Source organism: Manis javanica, chromosome 13 (assembly GCF_040802235.1).
Source record: "Manis javanica isolate MJ-LG chromosome 13, MJ_LKY, whole genome shotgun sequence".
Taxonomy (NCBI): Eukaryota; Metazoa; Chordata; class Mammalia; order Pholidota; family Manidae; genus Manis; species Manis javanica.
Window position 1 is genome coordinate 87,341,076 of NC_133168.1, and position 26,573 is coordinate 87,367,648.

Consider the following 26,573-nt stretch of genomic DNA (forward strand, 5'->3'; position numbering starts at 1 on the left):
CACGGAGGCTCCCTTGGTTTGAGAGATCTTGGCTGATTTTGCTAACTGATCGTGTGGGCCACTTGTTTTCTCTTCCCATGCTTCAAATTCCTGCCCTTCTGTTTTAAAGTTTAATGAAGAGTGAGCCTGGGAAACCCTAGGCCCCCACGCTCGGCTCCAATCAAAGGAGGACCCCAGGCTCGCAGGCTGTGTCCCTCTACCTGTTACCTTGCCGTGTGGTCCCAGCTATGCTGTTTAATTTCCAGGTCTTGTAAGTAATAAATCTATTTTGTCAGGGTTTCCTGATGGTTGCTGAAGGACATCTTGCAATCATAGTAAGAACCCTAAGGGCCAGTCCGACCACAACACTGCTCATTGACGGGCTGAGACAGGCACGGAACGCCCTCTAGATCCATAGGGGGAGGCCCGAATCCCCAGTGTGGTGGTGTCTGGAGGGGGGTCCTTCGGGTGGTGCTTAGGGTTAGGTGAGGTCATGAGGTCCAAAGAGGCCCCAGTGCCCCTGTAAGAAAGGACCCAGGAGAACTTCGGCGCTCTCTTGCCACGTGAGGAGAGTCTGCAGGCAGCCACCTGCAAGCCGGGAAGTGTGCCGGAAACAGACCATACCGACCTCCTGCTCCCTGCTCCCGGACTTTCGGCCTCCAGAACTGGGAGAAATAAATGACCGCTGTTGAAGCTGCCCAGTCTGTGGTGTGCTGAACACACTAAGACACTGGCTCAGCCAGCCAAACGGAGGAGTCCATCCCACAAAATCTTACACAGGCACACAGTCATTCAGGTCACTGCTGCCAAGGAAGAGAGCGGTGTGCTGACCAGCTTAGGACATACGATAGTGTGTCAGGGTCACCAAGTCCCACACCCTGGGGGGCTTCACCCAGAAGGAGTTTATTCTCTCACTGTTCTAGGGGCCAGTAGCCTTAAGTCCAGGTGCGGGCAGGGTGAGCCCCCCAGGAAGCTCTGGGCTGAGGGAGGGGAATCCTTCCCTTGCCTCTGAGCTCCAGGGGGCCCCGGCATCCTTGGCTTGTGGCCACATCACCCTAATACCTGCCTCTGTCTTCACAGCCTGCCCCTCTCTGTGTCTCCTCTTCTGTGATAAGGTCGCTTACCACTGGATTTAGGGCCCATTTGTACACAGGTACAGGGGGCTGGGGCTTGGATGGGTTTTGGGGGGTTGTCAAATCTCACCTTGGCCACTGACTGGTTTGTGTGGGGGGTTCTGGCAGCTGCCTTCCGAGGCACCAGCTTCCCCATTATAAAACAGGCCCCTCCTGGAGGGTTGCGGTCAGCAGCCAAGCACCACTGGCCAGTGGTCATTATCTGAGAGGCATGCCCACCCCTGGGCCTGGGTTTTCCCATCTGTGACACAGAGGCCTGACCTGGGGGCTTACCAGGGATTCCACAGAAGCTACTCCCTGCAAAGTGGTGGACCATGCAGCAGCGATGACTGCCCCGGGCATGCCAGGTCTCCCGCCAGAGAAAGGAACTGAGGCCACAGCCGAGTGGAGTACCTGGTTTATTTGTGATGCAGGCAAACCTCAGGATGGTGGCAGGTTCTAGGCAGAGGGGGTGGGTGGGAGTGGGGCTAGAACTCCACCTTGCAGGCAGGGAAGGCCTCATCTTGCATGGACACTGTGCTGTCACTGCCCAGCACCGTGATACCCAGAGCCTGGTGCCGGGCGTGCGTCTCCTCATACCATTCGTGCATAGCCACCGAGTCAAAGGTGGGGATCAGGGTCACCTGCAGGAGGGAGCGATGAACCAGCAGTGAGGGGGCATGCCCCCTGCCCACCATTCCTGACAGGGAGGTCCCTCTGTTTGCCCTGTCACCCTCTCACTTGGACGTCTGCAGCAGGTGGTCTGCCTGTCCCCAGAGTCCCTCCCTTACAGCACCCAAGGGCCCCCTATAGATGCCACTGCTCTGTGAGTCCCTCATCAACCCCACATCACGCTTCCGGCCGACCTGCCCACCCCTCTGCAGGCCTCCCTGGGGCTCCGTAGCTGCACCAAGCTTGCTCCCACTTCTGAGTCTTCGCTTGCGCTCTGCCCCACACCCGGGCCCCTCCCTCCCAGCTGCTCTGTAAGCTTCGGGAGAGCAGGGGCTGCAGGCATCCTGGGCTGGGTGCTGAACAGGTAGCTCCTTCCTCCCCAAATGTGCCTCACCCCTCAAAGCTCTGTTTCAAGGCTGCCTTTGGGAAGACCTCAGCTCTTGGGTCAATTCTAAACTGTTCTGCTTTGTAGACACCCCATGCACCACTTAACTCCTCCTGGACAATTCTCCTAGCAGGGGGGTTTGATCAAACTGGTCCCACTCACATCCTCACCCTGGCAGCTGCAAGCAGCTGAGGAAGCAGATGTCACAGAAGAGTGTCCGTGACCTTGGGCACTCCACTGGTCTCTTTGAGAGCCTCCTCTCTCCCCCCACCCCCTTAGGTAAATGAAGGTCACACAGACGTCATAGGACTGTGATAGGACTGTGGGATCAACAGGAAGACACCAGGAAGCCCTGGACTCCACCCTGTGCCAAGCCTGAGGCCCAGGGGTGGTCATGCACCTGGAGGTCACGGTCCCACTGCCGCTTGCCAGCCAGCAGCGCATCCAGGACAGCCCGCATGCCCTCTTCTTTGCGCTGGTCTTGGCCACTGATGACATAGCAGAGCGCACGCACTCGCCGGAAGAACTCCTCATCCACCAGGCGGGCGCTGGCCCCACTGGGCAGGTAGGCCAGGTCGAGGTAGACAGGGGAGCCGGACGGGGCGGCTGACCCACCTGGCCGGCTGCCAGCTGACCCTTCAGACAAGAGGGACGGGGTCAGTCATGAGCTCCCAGGAACAGGAAGCGGCTCCCAGCCCTCCTGCGCCTCTACGTGGCTCCCTCCTCGGCAGGAGGCCTGACCTCACTGTTCTATGGCTGACAAACTCCCTGGCATGGGCAGTTACTCAAAGAACTCTTCAAACACCCCTCAGTGCCGGGACTGGCTGCCCCTGGACACAGATATGCCCAGGGCTGGGGGGAAGACGTGTAGGAGGGGCCAGTCAGGGAGGGCTTTCTGGAAGAGGGGGCTGTGGAGCCTGAGCTCCAAAAACAGCCAGTACCTGAAACACTCTGCTGCAGCATCCATCCATTCAATGACTCAAGAGGCATTTCTCAAGCTCCCTCGGGCGCCAGGGCCTCACTGGGGACAAGACACAAACATCTTTGCCCCAAAGGGCAATGGGTACCACTGTCATCCGTGGCCCTGAACCCAGGGCCTATGAAAGAGGTTGAGGCCACCCCCGCCAGGCTAGGGAACTCACAATTAACCGATTGAGGACACAGCTGGGTCTTTGGCACAGTAAGCCTGCCAGACAGTTGGTGTCTGATAATCATAACCACCAGCTCAAAGTGTGGGCCCAGAGGGCAGACGGGGCATCTGCAGAATGAATGAAACCCGTAGCTTTGGTCAGGCAGTATCCCTCACTCATAACAGGACAGCAGCGGCAAGGACCCTGAGGTCAGCCTCAGGAAGAGGAAGGCCCCGTGGCTACGGACGGATGTACAAGGGAGACAGGAGCGCCGGAAGTGGAAGAGCAAAGAGACGGAGGGGACCATGGGCAGAGCTGCAGGACAGGAGGACAGGGTAGAGCAGGAACCAGCAAGCCACAGCCCGCAGACCAAATGTGGCCACCACCGGCTTTTATACCTGCAGTTTGCCAGAGTGCCTGTTCAGTTCCTTACTGAGCTGCTTTTGCACTATAGGAAGTTTCGATGGACAGACTACCTGGCCTGCAAAGCTGGAAATGTTTACTCTCTGGTCTTTGAAGACACACAGTTTGCTGACACCAGCACAGAAGGTCAGCTTACTGGAGGCAGTGGGAACAGGAAGCCCTGAGTGGATAAGAATGTGGTCTCCAGAAAGAGGCCAAACACCCCAGCAGACGGGGTCGCCGACAACCCCCTGCCTCCAGGTGCCGGATTTACTCACAGGCCCGGGGTGGCCACCCTCCCCCTGCCACTGTGCTGGTAACTCCTGACCTGTTAAAGGAATCTGCCTAATGAGGACAAGCAGCGGCAGCTCAGGCAGGCACGGAGGCCAGGAGAAAGTCAAGAGACCGCGGGGGAAAGGAGCCGAGGACAGGCCATGTGGGGAGAGAAGCTGGACACAGCGGTCACCCCTGGGAGGGCAGGACCAGCCAGGTACTTGGGAGAGGTGAGCACGTGCTCAGTGAACAAGAGCTACAGGTGGTAATGCCATCATCACCACTGCTCTCTGCCGCCGTCCCCGGGTAGTTCTAGGTCTGCCCCATGCAGTGGCCACTGAGCGCTGGGACATGGCAGGTGCGAGACGAGTATGGACAGCAAAACACGTGCAGGCACCCAAGGCTCAGGGTGGAAAAGGGGACTATCTAGTAAGTTTTTATATTAATTACACATTGCAGTATTTTGAAATAGCATGCAGTAAAGACTGGAGGCAGCAGAGGATGCTGGGATGATGGTACAGTGGGCGGCACAAGGAACCTGTCTCCCGGCCAGAGGGCAACCGTGCTGGCAGCCCCTCCCCATCAGGCTGAAGTGATTAAGGAGAGAGTTACAGGGTGGAACACTTCTTCTCCCTGACCCTCCTGTCTTTTTGCCCTTCTGGGAGCCAGGCATTCAAGGACTAGGATTCCAAAGCAAGCACACATAAGGGGGAACTTGGGTGAGTCACCCACATGGTGGGTGCAGGGAAAGGTGCAGGCTCATACCGGACCCAGGACACCTGAAGTTTACACCTCACTAGGATCCCAGGCACACAACAATTAACCACCACCAAACAAACAAGTTATGCAAACCTACCCTAGGCAAGGGGAGATTTGGATCACCAGGGCTTCTTCCATTATTAAATTCAAACATCTAGTTTTCAACTAAACCCGCCCCAACCCCAAAAGACAAAAACAAAGAATAACAAAGCCACAAGGCCTACAAAGAAACAGGCAGTGTGGCCCATTCAAAGGAAAAAAAAAAATTAACAGAAACCATCCCTGAGGAAGACCAAATGGTGGGCTTAAAAAGACTCAAAGAAATCAAGGGAGACGTGGTAAAGGCCAAGAAAATGGTCTATGAACAAATGAGAAATATCAAGAAGGAGACAGAAAACACAAGAATAAACCAAAAAGGAATTCAACAGCTAAAAAGTACAATAACTAGTTCACCAAAGGAACTGAAGATTTGCACGGGCAGAAGAATCAGCGACCTTGATGATAGGGCAATGGAAACTATCGCGTCTAAGGAACAGAAAGGAAAAAGGCTGGAGGGAGTTAACAGTCTAAGGGGCAGGGGGACTCCATCGAGGGGACCCGTGTGCACATGGGGATGTGGGGAGTCCCAGAAAGAGGCGAGAGAGGGGCAGAAAGATATATAAAGACATAACGGCCCCAAACTTCCCATATTTGATAACATATTTGTTTATATGTTAATATAAACATCCAAGAAACTCAACCAACTTCCACAGAGGATGACCTCCAAAAAACCCACAGAGACACATGAGAATCAAACTACTGAAAGAAAAAGAGAATCTCTTTGAGAAAAAGCAGTGATAAATGGGAGCGTTCATACCTAGAAATGCTTATATTAATAAAGAGTATCTCAACAATCTAACTTCACAATCTAAGGAACTAGAAAAAGCAAAAGTAAACCCAAAGCTACTAGAAAAAAGAAAATATATAGATTGGAAATTTTAAAAATAGAGAATACAAAAGTAACACTGAAGCAAACAAAGCCGAAAATTGGTTCTTCAGAAAGATTAACAAAACTGACAAATCTTTAGCTAGATTAAGAAAAAAGACTTAAATCAGTTAAGATCAGAAATGAAAGTGGCAACATTACTTCTGATTCTACAGAAACAAAAAGCATTATGAGAGTACTATGAACTACACACAAACTGGGCAACCTACAACAAATTGTACAAATTCCTCGAAACACAAACCTACCAGGACTGAATCACAAAAACTAAGTCTGAGCAGACCTATCACTAGCAAGGATACTGAATCAATCATTAAAAACCTCCTGGGCTTCAACCAAACATTTCAAGAATAAACAACATGAATCCTTCTCAAACTCTTCCAAAAAAACTGAAGAAGCAGTAACATTTCCTATCTCATTCTATGAGGCCAGCAATACTCTGATATAAAAGTCAGACAAAGACACTACAAAAAACGAGAACTACATACCACTGCATCTGGTAACACTCATGCAAAAATCCTCAAAAAAAAATACGAGCTAACCAAATTCAGCAGCATATTAAAAGGATTAGATACTATGACTCAGTGGGATTTTTTCCTGGGGTTGAAGGGATGGCTCAACATATGAAAAATCAATATAATACACCACATTAACAATGAAGGAAAAAGCCAGACCATTATTTCAGTTAACAAAGAAAAGGCTTTTAACAAAATTCAACACTCTTTCATGATACAAAGACTCCACAAAGTAGGAATAGAAAGAAACTACCTTAACATAATAAAAGCCATGTATGAAAAACCCACCTCACATCACACTCAATGGTGAAAGACTGAAGGCATTTTCTCTAAGATCAGGAACAAGGTAATGATGTTGGCTTTTGCTACTTCTAGTGAAGCAGCATACTGCAAGGTTCTAGCCAGAGCAGTTAGGCAAGAAAAAGAAATGGTATCCACATTGGAAAGGAAAAAATAACCTCTGATCACAGATGATATGTGATTATAGGTAAAAATAAAGATTACACACACTGACATGCGCACACAATCTGTTAGAATGAATGAATTCACGGAAGCACCTGGATACAAAAATCAGTTGCATTTCTAAACATTAACAATGGAACAATTTGAAAATGAAATTAAGAAAACAATTCCATTTACAAGAGCATCAAAAAGAATAAACTACTTAGGAATTAACCAAGGAAATAAAGTATCTCCATGAAAATTAAAAAATACCGCTGAAGGAAATTAAAGAAGATATAAATTAATGGAAAGACATCCTATATTTGTGAATTGGGAGACTTAAAATGTCAGCACTACCTAAAGTGATCTACACATTCAATGCAATCCCTATCAAAATCTCAATGATTTTTTTTTAGAATTAGAAAACTCAATCCTAAAATTCATATGGAATCTCCAAGGACCCCAAAAAGCCAAGATACTAATGAAAAAGAACAGTTAGAAGACCCACATTTCCTGATTTCTAAACCTAGGACAAAGGGACAGTAATCAAGATTTGTGTGGTATTAACACAAAGACAAACATACAGATTAATGGAATAAAATAGCCCAGAAATAAACCTTCATATATGATCAAATGATTTTTTGATGAGGGGGCCAAGACCATTCAGTGGGGAAAGGAGAGTCTTTTCAATAAATGGTGCCGGAAAAATGGGATCTCAGCATGCCGAAGAATGAGGTTGAACCCTTATTTAGCACCATACATATAAAATAACTTAATTGATCAGAGAGCAAAATGTAAGAGCTAAAACTATAAAACTCTAAGAAAACATAAGGCAAAAGCTTCCTGACATTGGAGCTGGCAGTGATTTCTTGGATATGACACCAAAAGCATGGAAAACAAAATAGGTGAACCGGACTTTATGAAAATTAAAAACTTTTGTGCAAGGATACCTATCATCAGTAAAAAGCAACACTGAGAATAGGAGAAAATATTTGCAAGTCATATACCTGATAATGGGTTAATAGCCAGAATATACACAGAACCTCACAATCCCCAGCAACAAAATGGCAAATAACTTGATTTAACAACAGGCAACTTGAACAGACATTTCTCCAGAGAAACGAATGGCCAAACGAAGGATGCTTAATGTTACTAATCACTAGGGAAATGAAAATCAAAAATGAGTTACCACCTCCCACCCATCAGAATGGCTACTATCAAAAAAGTAGAAAGTTTAAGTGTGGGTGAGGCTGTGGAGAAATGGAATCTTTGTGTACTTTTGGTGGGTATAAAATGGTACAGCTACTATGCAAAACAGTAGGACAGTTCCTCACAAAATTAAAAATAGAATACCATTTCATCTAGCAATCCCACCTCTGGGTATGTACCCCCAAGAGCTGAAAAGCAGGGCTGTGCGAGAGCTACCTGCATAGCCATATTCACAGCAGCATTATTCACAACAGCCAAAAGGTGGAAGCAACTCAAGCGTCCATTGATGGATGAAGGGTTCAACAAAATACGGTGTCCGTACAGCAGAGTATTATGCAAGGGGAGGAAATTCTGACATGCTATAGCATGGATGAACCTTGAGGACATCATGCTGAGTGAAATCAGCCAGTCTCAAAAAGATAACTATTATATGATTTTACTTAAAGGAGCTCCCTAAAGGAGTCACACTGATAAGAGACAGAAGGTAGAATGGTGGGTGCCAGGGGCTGGCAGAGGGGAAGGGAGGCAGGGCTTCAGGGGACAGGTTCAGCTTTGCGAGATGAAATGGGTTCTGAAGACGCAGGGTGGTAACTGTTGTACAACAGTGTGAACGGACTTAATGCCACTGAATAGTACACTTAGAGATGGTGATGGCTAAATTTTGTTACGTATTTCATCACAGTTAAAGAAAACTGGAGAAAGAAGTTGGCACAGCAGGCTATCCTTAGAAAGCCTTGCCTACGGGTCGGCTCTTGGCTGGTGGTAGATTTCTGAAAGGTTCCCACCACTCTGCAAATGAGAAGGGCAGCTCAAGGAGGCTGTGTTGTCTGCACAAAAACACAGCATATGCCGAACACCTGCTTTCCCATTTCTGATGAGTCTGGAACTCTGGTTTGTGCCAAACAGAAGGCACAAGCACGACCAGCCCGACAGAAACCCTGGGTGCTGGGTCTCTAATGAGCCTGCCTGGCAGACACTTCAGACAGGCCATCACACCTCCTTCCTCATGGAATTAAGCCCATAGTGTGTGACCCCACCGGGACAATACTCCAGAAGCTTGTGCTGGGTTTTCCCAGGACTCCCCTGACCCCGACCCCCAGGCTTCCTCCCTTTGCAGTGTCTGCTCTGGGTCCTTTCACTTGGATGCATCTCAGCCACAACTATGACCACATGCCAGGTCCTCCTAACCAAACATCCAACATAAACTCAGGGGTGGTCTTGGGAACCTTGAGAATACAAAGGAGTTAAATAAAATATACTACTAAAGTTAGCTTTGCCCATTTCATTTTGCTTACTGTGGTCAACGAGCAAATTCAAGATGATAGATGCTCACTTTATGGTTCCACTGATGCCTCTGCTTAAGTGCCTCAGCATTTCAAGTGCTTATAGAGTGAGGCCAGAGCTTCTGTTTTACTGGTGAGGCTGAGGCCCAGGAAGGGTAGCAGGTGCGGCTGAGGACACACAGCAAACAGAGAACAGGTCCTGGGCTGGTAACCTGACTCAGGACTCCAGGTCCCAGGTACTTACCAGATGGGCCCCAAGTTGTCGTCTTGGGGACTGAGGACTTCCTGGACAGTGGTGCCCGACCTCCCTTGTCACCAGGCTCAGTCCGGGTGCTGAGTGGCCGACTGGCTCGGTCCCCACCAACTAGCCCCTTGCTTTTGGCAGTGGTCACTGGAGCAGCTTTGGGGACAGCACGGCCAGAGCTGGGACGAGCCAGGGGCTTCCGGGTGTGACCGAGGCCCTCCGTCAGCTGGGCCTGCTTGGGGGGCAGCATCTCAGGGTCCACCATGCAGATGCTGGGTGGGGTAGGCAGCGGTGGGGGAAACTTGAGAGGCTCGGGCAGCGGGTCGCAGCCAGGGACCCCAAAGCCTTCCATGTCCTCATCCGAGTCCACAGGGCCGGGGGCGGCAGGCAGGGGGTCCGAGTCAGACAGGGTGGGCAGGGACTCACTGACAGACGTGGGTGGGGTCTCCTCGGCCCCTGGGGCCCCTGCCCACTCTTGGGACCGAGCGCTGCTGTCGTTTGAGCTGCCGGGGGAGGCGGGTGCTGGCGCCATGGGCACTGCCTTGCGGTGCTCAAACTCGCAGGGCGACACCAGACACAGGTCCACATCGTGTGGGGAGGCTGAGCGCCGCACCCTGGGGCCGCGAAGAGGGAGGCTCAGCCCGGCCTCGCTTGAGGCAGCGGACGGCAGTGGGAGTGCCTGCTCGAAGGAGATAGACAGAGACTCGTCCACCTCCGTGGAGTGCGGGGATCCAACCTCGGCAGGCAGCGACGGTGTGGTCACCGTGGGCGAGGCATCCGGCCCAGCCTCCCCGCCCCGCAGCGGGCTCAGGGACAGCCGCCCGCTGCCCTCAGCCTGGTCCTGGGGGACTCCGGCAGGTGAGGGTGTGCAGGGCCGGGGGCTGCTGGTGGACAAGAGCAGCTCCAGAGTCTCCCCAGCTGGGCTGCCGCTGTCCTCCCTGGCTGGGCTTGGCCCCAGCTCCAGACTGCTCTCCTGGCTGGGCGTGGCCACCAGCTGGGGGGCGGGGGAGCTGCAGGCCTCCGTGTGGGGGCTGCCGTCTCCACACCGGAAGCTGGGGGGACTGCGGGGCCCATTCTTGGCCAGTGGGATACCTGGGCGGGGGCTGTTGGGCGCTCTGCGGGATTTGGGGGCCGCCTGGGCTCCTGCCTTCTTGGTGCTGACGACAGCGGAGGCTGCCCGGCGCACCTCCCGGGGCTGGACCCGAGGGACATTTGGCTTGGGTTCCTTCTTCACCTCCCTGGGGGGCCTGGCTTCTTTCTCAACCTTACGAGGAGCCTCAGCCTGGGCCATCACCTTCCGTGCTGCCCCAAGGCGCTCCTGGGCAGGCCGTGCGGGGGCCATGGTCCGGCCCTCTTTCCTCAAGCTGTCCCGGGAGCCCACGCTTTCCTTGCTCTCCGCTCGCCGAGGCCCTGCCAGGTCCTGGGGGGTCACCACAGGCTCCCGCAAGAACCCTAAGTGCTGCAGGCGGACCAGGCTGTCCAGGAGGCGGGCGGGTGGTGTGCAACCAGGAAAGAGCACACGCACCACCTTCTCCGTGGGGCCCGAGGGGTGCCACACCAGCAGGGCGCACACAGAGGCCAGTGTGCGGTCAGCAGCGGTCAAGGGCGGGTGCAGCACATACATATCCAGCCGGCCCACGCCCATCTTCTGGAAGAGCACTGTGGGCTCTGCCGGCAGTGGCCCGCGGTTCAGGGGCAGAGGAGCAATGCCCAGCTGGCCCAGGAGGCTCAGGGCCAGCTCCGCCTCATCCTCACCACGCACCAGACGTGAGGCAGCGGCGCGGGCACTGAGGAACACAACACCCAGGCTGGGTGAGATAAGCCGACGCAGCTTCTCATCCTCAGAGGCCCCGCCGGCTGCCGCCTCGTCACGCTCCGCCAGCTTCCGCCGCAGCAGGCTGTTGAGGCCAGGGAGGCTGTCTGCGCCCGCGTGGGTCACCAGCACGGCATCCACTCGATCCAGGTGTCTTACCAGCTTCCAGAAGCTCGACTTGGGGTTTGAGCCACCGTTGACAAGCACCGTGAAGCCATTGACGGCGAAGAAGGCGGCGTCACCCAGACCGCCAGGGAAGATGTAGCAGCAGGGCCGGGCGAGCCTGAGGAAGCCCACAGAGGCTGGTGGCTCAAGCAGCTCAAAGGGGGATGGCGGCTCCAGTGCCTCCGCCACATACTCCAGGAACTCATGCAGGCCCTCAGAAGCCGGCAGCTGCACAGGCGGGTTTAACTGCAGCTGGAGCACACCCCAGAGGCCGAGCACTTCGGGGGCCAGTTGGGCCCAGTCACCAAAGGTTGGACAGGTGATGGTGAGCTTGGGTGGGTCTGTAGGTGGAGGTGTGGAGGCCAGGAGGTCCCGGATCTGAAGGAACAGGGATGGTTAGTGGGGCCACTGGGAGCCAGACAATACCCAGGCCCTTGGGAAAACTTGGCAAGGATACCCGCCCTGCTTCCTGGGGCAGGGATAGTCCCTCGTTCAACTTCTGTCATCAGGACAAAACCCAGGCCTTCCCACAGCCCATGTTCACCCATGGTCCTGCCTCACCACCTGTCTCCCCACTTCCCCACGCAACTGCTCACTCTCCCTGCCCGAGCCTTTGCACGTGCTGTTCTGGCCCCCAAGAGCCCAGCTCCCTCTAGGGAGGCCTTCCACAGCGCCCAACTCTGTGACTGGCTCTTACCTCACCATCATTTTATCACTCACTACAATGTGAAAACGTGATTTGCCAGAGTTTTTTGCTCATTTGCCCCACCTGACTAAAGGCTCCAAAAGAGATCTCATTCAGCTCCATCCTAGCTGGTACCTGGAATCTGGGGGTAGCCTGAGGCCTCTGGGATGTCTGCTGATCTACAGAGTCCCTGCCTCAGACCACATGCTGTACGAGGTGATGGGACTGGGTCCTGACAACAGGAGGGATGTGTGTCACCATGAGCATCCCACAGCAGAAGAGGGGATGGTACTCAGGGGGACAGCAGGTCACTGGGGCCTCACAGCCCAAAGGGGAGGTGGCAGGATTCAGAGCCAGGGAGACAGGGTGTGGAGGGAGTAGCTTACCTCTTTGTCCCCCAGGACCTGGAGAAAGTGGCGGGGGGAGAAGCCCCCCGACTGCAGCAGCAGCTCCCCTGTCTCCTCCAGGCAAGGCCCAGCCAGCACCAGCAGCTTGTGGGGGGCAGGGTCCAGCAGAAGGTTCCGGAGCTGAGGGAGGGGGAGAGTGTCAAAGGCCCTGTTCTGTGCAGTGACACAGTCAGCACCCCACTTTGGGGTGGCCCTCATACCCAACCTGCATACAACCACCCCACTCCTGTCCCCACCCCATGGCCAGGCCAGTGCTCAACTAGAAGCTGGAAGGGTTGCCTCTGGGCCTTCTGCTGGGCCCTCCCTAAAACCCACAAAGATGGGCTCTAGTGCTCCCTCCTCCTGGAAGCCCTCCATACCCTTCCTGGGCTCCCTCTGGCCCATCCCCAGTACCACGGGGAAGAGGATATCTGTGTCTGGCTCTGTTTCCTGCAGAGCCTCTTGAGGGAACAAAAGGGAAACATTTTTAATCAGTGCAATCAGCCTGTACAAGCTTCTCTAGAGGGGTGCCCTGGGGCTCTGACTTGCTGACCATTCGCACAGATAACCAGAAGGTGGGCACAGATATTCAGAAGCCAGAAATATTCAGAAGTCAATTCAGACAACCACTGGGGCCCAGCCATAGGTAAGGCACAAGACACAAACATCAGTCGGGTCCTGCCTTTCTGCCTCCAGCCATTCCTTCCTGCCAAACTCCAGCCTTTTCTGACTTTACCTAGTCCTATCATCACCCCTGAGGAGGGAATAAACTGAGGCTGGACCCATCTGGGGAGGCGTCCTGGAGGAAGGGGCAATGCCATGGGAGGCAAGGATTTCAGGCAGCGTAAAGCCAAGGCCACAGAAGGTTAGGATGCACGATGGTGCCAGTTCCAGTAGCCCACAACCTGCAGGAGTTGATGGTTCCCTACCTCTTCGCAGAGGGACTTGTCTGATGGGTTCAGAAGGACGAGGGTCTCCAAAGCGTCTCCTCGGTGGTGTAGGCTCCGCTGGCCTGCGGAGGAATCAGGCCCTGTGAGTTTGGGGCTGAGTCAGGTGGGCCCAGGATCAACCCTGTCTCCCTGTGTGACCCTAGGCAGCCACAAGCCCCTCCAGGATTCTGCTTCCGGGAAACCCCAGCCAGGGGGTCATCAGGGATCAAGAGATGCATGGTAGACCTGCAGATCTGGATGGTGCAAGAATAGGAAACCCCAGCAGGCTTCACACTGCAGGGCTCCCTCTGCAGCTGGCAGCCCTGTGTAGGACGCCATCATCACCCCCATTCTACAGTCTGTGAACCTAATGCAGGGAAGGCCCGTACGGGTACACCAGCTAGATAGCCCAATGTGGCTAAGGGCTCTGAGGCAGGCCTGGGCTCAGTGTGTCTGAAGGTTAAGAAGTGACGTGTGGGGCTGGAGTGGGGGGCAGCGTGAGGGGGCCAAGGGCAGGGAGGCCTCAGGGCCCTGGAGAGGGGAGCAGGGTTGATTCTGGAATCTGAACAAAGCCTGGTCTATCCCCCCCAAAGCCCAGAGGTGCTTCAAACATTTCAAACAGGGAGCACCAAGCCCCAAAACTGGAGGCACAGGACCCTCCAGTGTTGGTCAGCCTTTATCAGTTTATCACATGCTTCTTATCACATCTGGATGTTGCCCCATTCAGGTGGGGAAACCAAGGCACAGAGAGGGGAAGTAGCTGCCAAGGTCACACAGCACAGATGGGATTTCCAGTCTTCCCCCATCCTGCTGGGGGTCAGGAAGCCACCTGGAACCGCTGGGACAATGAGGTGACGGACACTTCCTTCCTTTCCTGCAGCAGTCTAGAGGTGACTCAACGGGCCGGCTGGGGCATGAGCGCGCTGCAGGACCCCTCCCAGCAGCTGCTCTTTTTACCCTGGGTCACCACAGGCTGTGTGGGATGGATCAGGCATCCCTACCCCTCCTCAATCTTGCTTCTTCTTTATCAGCTCTCCACCTTTAAGCACCTACCCAGCCTAAAGGGGTCACGGCCGTGAACCAGACCCAGGCCCTGCCACACGGGGCCCACACTCACCCTCCAGGCCCACTCAGCTGCCCCTCACTTTCCAAACGTCCTGAACCTTTGCCTGGGCTATTCTCTCCACCTGACGGACCAGCCCTAGCTGCTTCTCACCCAAAATGCTCCCTCCTCAGAGGTCTCCCCTGTCCCCTTACTTCAGGTGACCAAGAATACAAGTTCCTGCCCTGTGGGATGTTGATGGCCAAAGGAAATAGCACTGGGTCAGGGTGCAACACAGCTCTGCACCTGGAAGATCTCAGCTATATTATTACTGTTGTTGTTTACAGTCATCCCCAACCCCCAAGCCTGGCATATAGCTGGTGCTCACAGAACGCTTGCCCAAAGAAGGGGAGCAGCTGGAGCACATGGGGTCCCGAGCCTCACCTTTCACAATGCTGGAGAAGGTAGCCGAGTGCCGGGACACGAAGACCTTGAGCTGCTCATCAAGGCTGCAGATGCCAGGATCAATGTGCCAGGACCGGATGCCTGGTCGAGGGGAAGGAGAGCAGCGAGGAGGGAAATCAGCCAGGCTCCCCAGCTCCCAGAAAGTTTCAATAACTAGCATCCTGGCGTAGAAGCAGTCCCAGCCCCCTCCCCGCCAAACCTGTCCCTGCAGGAGCCAGCCAGAAGACTCAGAACCACCCAACACGCTCTTGGATCTCAGCGTGTCTGCATCAAAAAGCCCAGACTGAAACGTGGTACCTTACAGAGAAGATGCAGATCATCAGCAAGAAAGACCCCACCTCCTCGTACGGTCACCTTGTCCCATCCACCATGTCCCCCTGCCCTGCCAGGAACACACCCACTTCTTAGCCTGGACCAGCTGTTCCCACCGATGGGAGGCCCGTCCCCTGCAACCCCGACTTTTGCATCCTTCAGAGCACTCCAGACGCCACACATGCTTAAAACTTGTTTCATCTGCTCACTCCTTTTGGATCCAACCTCTCACAGACTCGGCCCCTGAGGGCAGGGATGAGCCTGCCTATCATGCCCTGCGGGGGAACACGCCCAAACACATGAGCGGAGGCGTGTGCTGCCATCCCACTTCACAGGCGATGGGCCACAGGCAGAGCGGATCTGAGTGATAATGCCCTCCTAACTGGGTGTGGGCACACCACGCCCCAGACCCCACCGTGCCAAGAGACTTCAGGTGAACCTTGCAGGTGCACCTATGACTCACCTCCCCAGATGCCAAATCCCCTGGGCAGGCCACGCCCGCCCACACCGCAGTCAGCAGGAGCAACGGAAACTGGGGCCTGGCTGTCCCTTCTCCTTCGGCCAGCATACCCAGGCCAGGATACCCGGGCTGCTTAAGACTGGGAGATTCGACGCGACCCCGCCCTCCCCTCGGCAGGCCGGGCGGGCGGGAAGCGGAGCTGTTGTCTTCTTGGTCTCGCGCGGCTCCCAAACCCGGACCCGTGTCCCCTCCCCGGTTAGCACGCAGTCGGGGCGGAGCAGCCCAACGCTGGCCCGCGTGCCGCTTCCTCCGTAGGCGCCCATCGGTGAGGGTGACCGAGCCCCAGGCCCCCTGGGTCCGCCGCCCCCGGCCCGGCCCCCGGGCTCAGACGCGAGGCTCCGCCCCTCCCCCTTCTCTCCTCCCCCCCGCGGCCCTGCGTCCCCCGCCGGTCTGACCTCGCTCGAGCTCCTCCAGCACATAGGCCAGCAGCCCCGGGCTCCCGCACTCGCCGCCCACCACGAGCAGCAGCGAACTCGGGGTCTCAGCCGCTCCAGGGCCCGCGGCCGTCGCCGGAGCCCTCGCCGCCATCTTTGCACCGTCCCAGCGATCCGAGCGTCGGTCCCTCTGGCTCCGCCCCTTAAAGGGGCTGGACCGGAAGGGCTGAAGACCCCTCCCGGAAGCCCCCTTTTGCCGCCGTGGGCCCTTTGAGGGCGTGGGAGGTGGCGATGTGAGTGCCGAGTGGTTGGCAGGCTCCTGGGTCTTCGCTTTGGGCACCCCCTTCCAAATGATCATTCGTGCATTCACCCACCCATCCAGGCATCCATTAATTCCACAAGCTTTGACCGCCAGCCCACCACATACCAAGCAGAATCCTGGTGAATTGCCCTCAGGAACTCACATCACATCACAGTGGGTCCAATCAGAACTGGGCCCAGATGCTCCCAGCTTCCCGGCTCAGGGCTTGTACAGAGAAAGGAAATGTATCTTGTAGGGCTTTGAGGGATGTGTAGGAGTTTACTAGGTGTGGGTCATAGAGCAAGAGCATGTGAGACAGAAATTAGGGTTAAGGGCACAGTTTTAGAGGTAGGCAAGCACAGGTATGTTTGGGATATTTTCTGGAGCACTCTACGCCCAGAGCAGAGCAACGCACTTACGCATTTACTGTGTGCCAGCATTTTACTCCAGTTGCTGTTACTATGTTCATGTCAAAGGAGAGAAACCAGGCTCAGAGAGATGAAGTCACCAGGCCCCTAAGTGGTAGAGAGGAGATTCATACCCAAGTGGGTCTGATTCCACATCCAGCCTGTGGCAGGGACTGCCAGGGTCACATGGGTATCCCTCCTTCCCCCCAGAAATCTCACCCAGCCCTTTTACCTATGGTGGCTACTAATTGAAATGTCATGTTGCATCAAACTTTTTGACGGTTGCCCATGCCCAGGAAGGGCTGGGCTGTCTTTCTTGGGAGTGACCTCCCTGATGGGGATGGCCTTTGTCTTTTCACATGTCTGAAGGCGGAATGGGAAAGCTCCTTCCCCCATGTCTGAACGCAGCATGGGAAAGCACTAGCTTGAGAACAACTGGTGGCGTCCTTGGACGTTATCTGCCCACGGAAGCATATCTTGTCTTTGAAAACGAGCCAAGAAGCCTCACTCTGAAAACAGGGAGATCTTTGAGGACGTGTGATAACACCGCCCCTGCTTACTGGGCAGACGTTAAGAAAATCAACAAGGTGCTCTGGCCTGTCCCCCCCTGGGAGAAGGGAAAGATGAGTATAGCACTTGGCTGAGGTCCGAGAAAGGCAGTATAAAAATAAAAGTGCTGCGCCACATCAGGGCTGCAGCCATTGTCTGTCTGTCTGTGTTGTCTGTGTTATTTGTCCTCTCATGTCACCCAAAGAAAACGTGGGGCACGCTACACCTCCCCATCTCTGGAGGTATACAAAACAAATCAAAACAGAAATGAAAGGTCTGTGAGGCAGGATCAGCCCCCTGCTGCCCTTCATTATCTAGGTTGTTGAGCCCAACTTCCTGCCTGGTCAGTGTGTAACAGTCGCTGGTCACATGCCGTCTAACATTCTGGAACTCCACTTCCTCTCTCTTTGGGCCCGGCATCCTTCCTCTATCCTGATCCCTCCTCCTCCTTGGCTCCTTTCTCAATGTCCTGGCTGCATGCGACTTCTTATTGGTCTGAGCAATAATAAGAGTGAGAGCGTCCATGTCAGGCTCTATCTCTCCCACGAGGCTGGAAGCTTGTTGGAGGTCAGGCCAGGCTGAAACCTCTCTGGGGTCCTGGCCTTTTGCAGGACAAGGCTGGGTGTCCTGGAAATGCTTGGTAAAGACTTGTAGAATGGGAGTGAAAAGCCCATTTGCCCACCATTCATTCTTTCATTCATTCATGTGTATCCATTGTTTGGGTCAGAACTTCAACCCAGGACCTTTTGACTGAAGTCTATGCTCTCCTGCTAAGGCTGTTAGTCATGATTGCTGGTATTAATTCTAGTTGGTCTTGAAGGGCCCTGAGGTGTCAAGACGTTTTTCTGTGAGGTGGGGTCTGATTGGGTGGGCAGAGTCCGTCCTTAGGCCTCTGGGGTCTGATGTTCTGAGTGTTCTGAAGTCCTGAGGTTTCCCTGTCCAAAAAAAATCATAATCATATTGCACCAAACTTTCTGACAACTGTCCAAGCCCAGGAGACACTGAGCTGTCTCTTTTGGAGGTGCACCGTCTGTCTCTGCAGGTGTACAAAACAAATCGACAGAAATGAGAAGTTCTGGGAGGCAGGATCAGCCTGCTGCTGCCCTTCATTACCTAGGTTGTTCCCAGATTGAGACTTTGACATGGGGAGAGTGGAGAGCATTTCCCCAGAGATGAAGAAGCATCCAGGAACCATTTCTGAAACCCCAAGCCCTGGACTCAGGTTGCTGCCTCTTGCCTCTGTCCACTCTCAGCTGCATGACTGATTCAAGGCTGGCAGCGGGGTCAGGTGACGGCGCACGTCAGGAAAACAGAACTCTTGGCCTTCCAGACTGCTGGATGCTCTTTCCTTCTCCTGACAGTTCTTTTCCCTTTTTTAACATTTTTGTCAAGGTTTACCAGAGGCATGGTCAAGGTCACAAATGTCAGGAGTGGAGGCTGATGAGGGTGATGACCCTTGGATTGGAACCTAGAACATTCCCAGGCCCTGGCAGTTCCTTCAGCCTTTCATTGACTCTCCCCTCCCTCAAGGCCACCATTGCCCTGACCTGTGTCGCTGCAGGTGAATTTTACCCGGTTTTGACTTCATATAAATAGCATCACACAGGGGGTCCGCTCCTCGGTCTGTCTTCTCTTGCTCCTCATGTTGTGATAAGGAGAGGGTGTTGCCTCTATTCATTACTATGTAGTGTTCGTGAATGCCATTAAAATTTTTAAATCGTGGTAAAACACATGTAACATAACATCATTTTAACCATTTTAAAGTGTAATTTAGTGACTTCTAGCACATTTAGTTCACAATGTTGTGCATCCCTCACCAACATCTAGATCCAAAACAACTTCATCTCCTTAAACGGAGACTGCAGCCCTATGAGCAGTCATTTCCCACCCCCGTCCCCAACCTCTGGCAGCCACTAATCTCCTTTCTGTCTTTTATTTATTTATTTATATTTATTTTGGTATCATTAATCTAAAATTACATGAAGAACATTATGTTTACTAGGCTCCCCCCTTCACCAAGTCCCCCCCACATACCCCTTCCTTTCTGTCTTTTTGAACTTGCCTGTTGTGGATATTTCATACAATTTGTGTCCATTTCCATCTGGCTTTCTTCACTCAGCATAATGTTTTCAAGATGCATCCATGTTGTAGCATGTATGACTACTTTATTCCTTTGTATGGATCTACCACACTTTTGCTGATCCATTCATCTGTTGGCAGACAATTGTATTGTTTCCATCTTTTTGCCAAGTACCAGCTTTCAGTTCTCTTGAGTGTATATCTAGGAGTGGAACTGCTGGGTCCTATGGTAATTCTATGTTTAGCTTTTGGGGAGCTGCCTGGTTCTTCCACAGCAGCAGCACTGTTTTACATCCCCACCCACAGTGTGTGAGGGCTCCAGGGTCTCCACATCCTTGCAAACACTTGGGATTTTTATTGTTATGATGACGATTATAATTGCCGGGTACCAGTTTTTCACTATTTGTCCATTTTACCTGTCAGCAGGCATTTGGTTTGTTCCTAGTTTTCAGCTGTCATGGATAAAGCTGTTTTGAGCCTTTTTGTATATGTCTTTTGGTGACTATACCCCATTCTCTCTCAGTAAACGCCCAGGGGTGAAGTGACTGGGTCATGCGTAAGAAATGGCCAGACCATTTTCCCAAGTGTTCTGTGAGGAGGCCATGCCGCCTCCATCCTCAACAACACTTAGGTTTCAGCCACTGGGACATATGCCTTTCTTCCCTCCCTCCCCACCTCTCTCACCAACTCCGTTGTCAACATTCACTAAGCGGGTGTGTTGACAGCATCTGGTTCCGGGTGCTTTGGAGGGGTGCAAAACTGCTGGTTCTGGGTGTGGATCACTCCCAGTCTGAGACAGGAAGGAGCCTGAGGTCCCTTACCTGGGGGTCATATGATTTATGTGTTAGTTCATTTCATCCTTGCAACAAGCTGGAGCACAGGCTCTGAGTATAACCATTTAAAAAAACAGGAAAGTGAGGTTCAGAGAGGTCAAGGGACAGATTCAGTGTCTGGCATGTTGACTGGGGTGTGAACCTAGGGCATCTGACTCCAGGTCCTGCAATGGGTATTCATTCATTCATCCATTCATTCATTCATCCATCATTCAGTAAATACTTCCTGACAACTTCCTGTGCCCCTGAGAGGTCTCAGTCCTGGTCCCCAAAAAGACCCCAGTCTGCAGGAGGAAGAGCTGGCCAAAGATGTCCCCCAGTCTTGGGCCTGGAACTGGAGGAGTTGGGAATGGGGGACTCAGTGAGGGCCTTGTTTGGGACATTGGGGCTAGGCTTTTGAAGAGTGCACAGGAGTTCATCAGGCAGATGATGCATTCATTAATTCCACAAACACCTCTCCAGCCACATCCTCTGTGCTGACCTCACCCCAGCCTGTGCCAAGGAGTCCCCGGATTGGAGGAAGACAGAACCAGACACAGAGTCCCCAAGGGATCATGGATGGGCTAGGAGGAGAAGTAGTTAGCTGAAGAGGCCCAGGGTGGAGGGGCCTTGGGGGCTCTTCAGGGGGCCCATAGGGGTCTCCTGAGAGGAGGGTGTGGCTCCAATTTGCTCCACCACAGCAGGAGCTGGTGCTGAATGTTTTTGCTTTAGAATATATTGCTAGGGTTAAATGAGGCCAAGGTGAAATGGTTCTGCCTCAAAGAGATGCTTGGACCTGCTCCAGGCCACCTCTGAGTGGAGCCTCAGTTTCCCCAGGTGAAATATATGGGAGGAAAAACATATAGCCCTTTCCCCCTGGGCCTGGTGGTGCAGTGATGATAGAGGAGGACTTCAATTTGTTGTCTATTCATGGTGGTCCATGCATTTGAGACAAACAGGGACCTGAGAATGGAACAGGGATGTCCCAACCTAATTCTTCCTGGAGGGACCTAGGAGGACTTCCTGGGGGAAGCAGCACTTGAGTCAGAACTTGAAGGAGGAGGAAGAGTTGAGCACAAGTATGGGACAGTGCAAGGAGGAGCCTCTGGAGAAGGAAGAGCACCTCTTGGCAGGGATCAGGGACACAGCATTTGCAAAGGCCCTGAGGCCAGAGCAGACTGGGTATGTTCAAAAACTACAGGAAAAAGCCCTTCCTTGCTTTCCAACTTTGGAAAGTCAGGGTGGCCAGGCACCTCTCCGAGAGCTGGGTGGGCAGGGTTGTCCCCGGCACTGGCCCTGGCCTCCCTGGGCGCCCCGCCCGCAGCCTGCCAGGCTGGGCGCGGGACGCCTCTGTTGGCGGTCTCCAGGGCAGCGCCGGGCCGCGGGCGGGGCGTGGCCCAGGGAGGCGGCGGGGCCCGGTTGGCGGCGGTGCGGAGGATGCGGGAGGCCGAGGTCGCGGCGGAGCTCGGCGCAGGTAATGCTTTTGTGAACCACAACCGTAAATATTCAGCCAACTGCTCCTGTCCACCAAGATCTCCTCTGTTCGTCTGTTTTTTTTCAAGATGAGTCATTGTAAATTAACTCCCAAGCTCTCTAGCCAATCTCCTACCCTTCATACCAGCTTAAAGATCCAGTCCAGAGAGCCACCTTTTAAGAAAGAAGACTTACTGATTTCAAAAGACTCCTTGGAATCTGATTCAGAAAGCCTCACGCGAGAGATTAAGTCCCAGTCTGAACTTGAAGACCAAACCCTGGACAACTATATGGAGGCTGACAGTTTAGAGGGAGCAAGCCCTCTGCGGGCAAGCCTGAGTGAGACAGAGGGGGAAGCCAGCTTCAGAGCAGCTCAGACAGAAGGCAGGGAAATCCTCCACAGTCAGGACGATGGTATAAAAAACAGTCAACAGTCACTAGAAGACAAATATTCAGACCTCCGATATGACCCAAACTGGAAGAATAAAACAAAGGAGGGCAAGTTATTGGCTAAACACACATTACCCGAGTCTATAGACAGCTGTACAGAAAATCTGCCTTTGGAACCACTCTATCCTTCCAAGGAGACGTCGATGGAACTCTCGGAGGAGAAAGGCAAACAGGAGGAGAGCCCACAGAGTGAAGCCTCTTTACTTGGTAGGGAATTTTTAAGCCCAAACTATGAGCGTGGCACCCACAGCAGCGAGCCATTTTCTGGGCTGAGCGACAGTGACCTGGAAGCGAAGTCTAGCACCTTCTCTTGGTACTTTAAGAGTTCAAGTTCACATAATGAGGTTTTCCTGCCAGGATCCCGTAGCCCTCGGCGGAGAAAGTCCAGACAACATTTTGTGGAAAAAAACAAGCTGACTTTGGGATTACCCACTCCTAAAACAGACTCTTATCTTCGACTTCACAACAAAAAGACGGGGGAACAGATTTCCTCAACCAGAACAGTTTTCCTACCGCATCAAAGTAACTGCCAAGACGTCTATTCAGAATGCCAGAGAGACTGCGAAGGCTGCTGCCCGCCATGAAGACAGATGGCACGACGGAGCCCAACAGCTAAAGGATTACCAGGAACACTGGTCTCAATATGAAACTGCAAAATCAAGCAGTCTACCAAGAGGGCAGTCATCTGAACCAACCAACGGCCAGCAACCTTCCAGAAGACCAACCAAGCACAAGATCCAAAAACTGCATAAACACCAGCCTGGCCTGAAGTCTTTGGTGACTGAAGAGCTGGTGGTCAGCCAAGGAAGCCAGAAAAGCACTCCCAGACAGCAACAAAATCAAAATAAGCCTACTGATACTTCCGTAAAGCGTGAAACGATCGTGATCATGAATGCCCTCGCAATGACCTGCAGTACTCACATGCTCTCCGGAGCCAGAATCCCAAAGTCACCTCCAGTAAATGCATTCCACCACCACAGGCTTCTGATAAGGCATTATATAAAAACTCTACTGATTATCACTTGGTGATGAATGGTAATACAGAAAGAGGACATAAAGACCAAGAAGGGAAAAGATTTTCATATCAGCAGCCACACATCAACACTCTTTCCAACATGGACTTGAACTACGTTAATGAACTTCCTAAGAGACAGGTGCCCCTGAGCCGGGAGGGCTTGCATTCTGTGTCCAGCATCAATGTCAGTGGATCTACTGAAAATAAGAAGCAACCCAAACAGACTTATTCTGAGACAAAGTATAAGAATTTAGAAATATTATGGAAATTCCATTCTTCCTCTGACAGCTAACCTGTTGGAGCTTCTCCAGATTCACAGCTCACGCAGATTATGGAGCAGCACCAGCGAGCCTTAATGCACCTGACTGAGGGGCAGCCCAGTGAAGGGGCCTTATCTGGCGTCACGTTTCCACCTATATTGTCCAGGGTAGAAAGTGAATCCCACTTCAGTCCAGAGAGAAGCCATAGAAACCAAATGAAAATGAGTCGTAGCAATTCCAAAGGCTATTACCTTCAACTGGAAAAAGGAAAAAAGCCTAGGAAAAGCAGCAGCATTAAGAGTTCCAAGCTGAAAGATTATCAGAAAAGAGACGTGAAGCTTGGAGGCCTTGGACCTGACCTTGAGTCCATCAGACACAAAATGCAGAAGTTAATACAACAGAAGGAATATGCCAAGCAAGTGAAGCAGAATAACGTGAAGGCGCTCTCCACGTTGTCAAAGCCACAAACAGCAAAAACTGAAAATAAACCTGCCATCTCTCGGCAGAAGGCTTTGGAATATGCTAAGACCATCCCCAAACCCAAACCTTCAAATCTAACTGGTCAAACATCAAAAGAAAAGAAAACTCCAACCTATGCTGGAAAAGAAGGCACTTCACCTGAAATCTCCCTGCTGGAAATACTGCAGAGCAGACACGAAAGGGAAAAACAGGCTGTTGCTGCTTTCAAAGTCCTTCACATCGTGTAGACAATATGTGTGCAGGACACCCAACACACCCAAGGAATGGACGTGGAGAAAAGAAACTCTAGCCAGCCTCTCTGCTTTGAGAGCACTGACCTGTTTTCATCACCCAACTGCAGTCTATACTTGCTTTGTACAGGATTTAAAATATGGGGCCCTATTACATTATGGTGCCAAATTTTACTTTTGAGGAAGAAATCAATGCTTTAATTTATTTTCAAATCAGTTAGAATCTAGGCGAATAAGAACTAGGGAATAAAGCCTTTTGGTTTTATATTTTAAAAAATACAAAAAACTACAGGAAAAGCCCAGAGAGGGGCTGCAAGGAGTGACAAGGAAATGCGGGAAGGTGAGGCCAGGGAGGTTGGTAGATGATGGGCCATGTAGGGCATTCTGGTCACAGGAAGGGGTGTGGGTTTTACTCTGAGGGCCATAGGGAGCCATGTAAGGTACAGGAACAGAGGACATGGAAAGTTAACTGTGAAAATGACTGTGAGCTGGTTCTAAGCATTTTATAAGATTAACACATCTAACTACCCATCCAATCGCACAGGTGGGGAACAGGATTAGAGAGTGTCAGTCAGTCACATGCCCAGGATCACACGGATCAGCGCTTGACAAACCCAGGATTTGAACCCAGAGGTCCTCAGTTTAGAGGCAGGGATCTTCACCACCAGGCTCCAGGGCCAAAGGAAAGGGGGCTGGGAGCAGCCTGGTTGGAGTGGGCTCCTGCTTGGAGTCAGTGCCTTCTGTAGAATCGCCAGGGTGCGGTTGTAGTGGAGAGAGGGAATGAGTGGAAGGAGGCTGCATTTGGAGGGAGGCTTCCATCTTCTCCCGGGGCCCTTAGCCGCTTCCAGAATCCGCCAAAGAGTACGAAGACTTCCCCAGAAAAGGTAGTTCCCTCTGCTCTCCCACTGCTGGCTCAGGGGCCAGCCAAGCTCCACCCCCACAGGGGATTGGGTGAGTGGGCGCTGTGCACACCCAATAGTGGCTCAGGACACTGTTCCGCTCCCCCTTCCTCTCCCCAACCCCTGCTCCCAGCAGGCCCTAGATAGAGAGCAAGTGAAGAAGCCAGGTGGCCGACTGGAACTGTTTAGGTTCCTGGGGGTTGCAGAGGACCATGGAGTGGTGTCATAAGCCACTACTGAGCACTGTCATAATCAGAACTGAAGTGTGTCCCTTCCCTCCTCCCTTCCACACTGAAGAGAGAGCGCCCACTGTGTGTAAGACCCCGTGTTGGGCCAGCAGTGGACGAGACCCCAGTCCTGCCCTCAGGAGCTCCTCACTGTGCTAGGAGGGCTGAGGGCTCCCTAATCTGTTAGACCAGATTAATTCATTAATTATTCCACTCAACATATATTTCTTGAGCCCCTAAACAGCTACTATACACCAGACAATGGGGATACTGTTTTTTGACACCGGTCCTGGCTTCTAAGGAGCTTGCTGCCTCATTTGGGAGACAGACAAGAAAATTGGTGTGATGAGAACATGGGGTGCCCAATGGGAGGTCTCCATCCAGCCTTGGGGTCAAGGAAGGTTTCTAGGAGAAGGGAGCATTTCAGATGAGAGTAGGAGAGGAAGCAGCTTACCCAGGGGAAGAGAGAGGAAGGGGTATCCCTAGTGGAACCTGCATCATACCAGCCACCACCTAGAAGGTACACTGTGGGAATTACACATCTTAAAACAGGTAGCACACACCAGCCCCAGTACCTGCTAAGCACTCAACAGCTGGCCCAACTAGTTATTCTTGTAATTTATCATTTTGCTTTGGAAATTGACAGGTAGCTCTCATGAGTAGCTAGCTAGCTGGTGGTGATCTGGCTGGGGTCTTCCCAGGAGACCATATCCCACCTCAGGCCTGTTCCCAGATGTTTCGCCTTTAACCCCAATGGAGCTGACATCCTGTTCCAGAATGCAATTAAACATCAATATATTTGAACTTCACAGTTCTCCTTTTCCGTTCTGGAGCCTTCGCGTGTATGTACCTAGGTCTCAAACACTTCCCTAGGACCCTGGAGTGCTTTGGAACCACCCAGGCACCAAAGGCTAACAGAGCCCTGCCTGACAATGCCTTAACGGTAGTTCTAGAGTTATGAGAGCCTGGGGTTCCAGTCCAGCTGCGCCTCTTACAGCCTGCGCAGTTTGCGTAAATGCCTTGGCGTCTCTGAGCTGCCATATTCCCACCTGTCAAAGGTGACAGCATTGAGGCCTCTTCTCCTTAGCCCACCCTACAGTCTGGGTGCAAGTGCTGGAGTCCCCAGCCAATTTGGAGTGGGGAAGCAAGACTCAGAGAGGTGGCATGAATGAAGGTACAACTTTGAGCTGGGGCAGGTGGAGGGGCCCCGTTGCGGGCAGTGGTGACAGCAGGCATCCGGAGCGGGGAGAGTCTTTGGGTTCCTGCCTGCCCCTCCCCTGCGCTGGACCCCGGCGTAACAGTGGACGCGTCTCA

The 26,573-nt window shown here is 52.8% G+C and overlaps 1 protein-coding gene and 1 pseudogene across 3 annotated transcripts; one reads left to right on the top strand and one right to left on the bottom strand.

Moving 5' to 3' along the window:
• Positions 1–1,492: 1,492 nt before the first annotated feature.
• Positions 1,493–16,450, bottom strand: MAP1S (microtubule associated protein 1S). Of its 3 annotated transcripts, none has more exons than XM_017646416.3 (7): positions 16,099–16,450; positions 14,851–14,952; positions 13,365–13,447; positions 12,436–12,576; positions 9,387–11,742; positions 2,549–2,784; positions 1,493–1,735 (listed from the first exon to the last, which is right to left on the bottom strand). In XM_017646416.3, exons 1-7 carry the CDS (start codon positions 16,433–16,435, stop codon positions 1,580–1,582), a joined length of 3,411 nt encoding a protein of 1,136 aa, XP_017501905.3. In that variant the 5' UTR covers positions 16,436–16,450; the 3' UTR covers positions 1,493–1,579. The 3 variants fall into 3 exon arrangements, with proteins under 3 accessions (XP_017501905.3, XP_036861208.2, XP_036861209.2); XM_037005313.2 differs by having other exon boundaries at positions 13,365–13,465; XM_037005314.2 differs by lacking the exon at positions 1,493–1,735 and adding an exon at positions 3,090–3,169 and having other exon boundaries at positions 2,648–2,784; positions 13,365–13,465.
• A 5,337-nt stretch (positions 16,451–21,787) lies between these two features.
• LOC118970022 (jhy protein homolog pseudogene) lies at positions 21,788–23,911 on the top strand (annotated as a pseudogene).
• Positions 23,912–26,573: the final 2,662 nt, after the last annotated feature.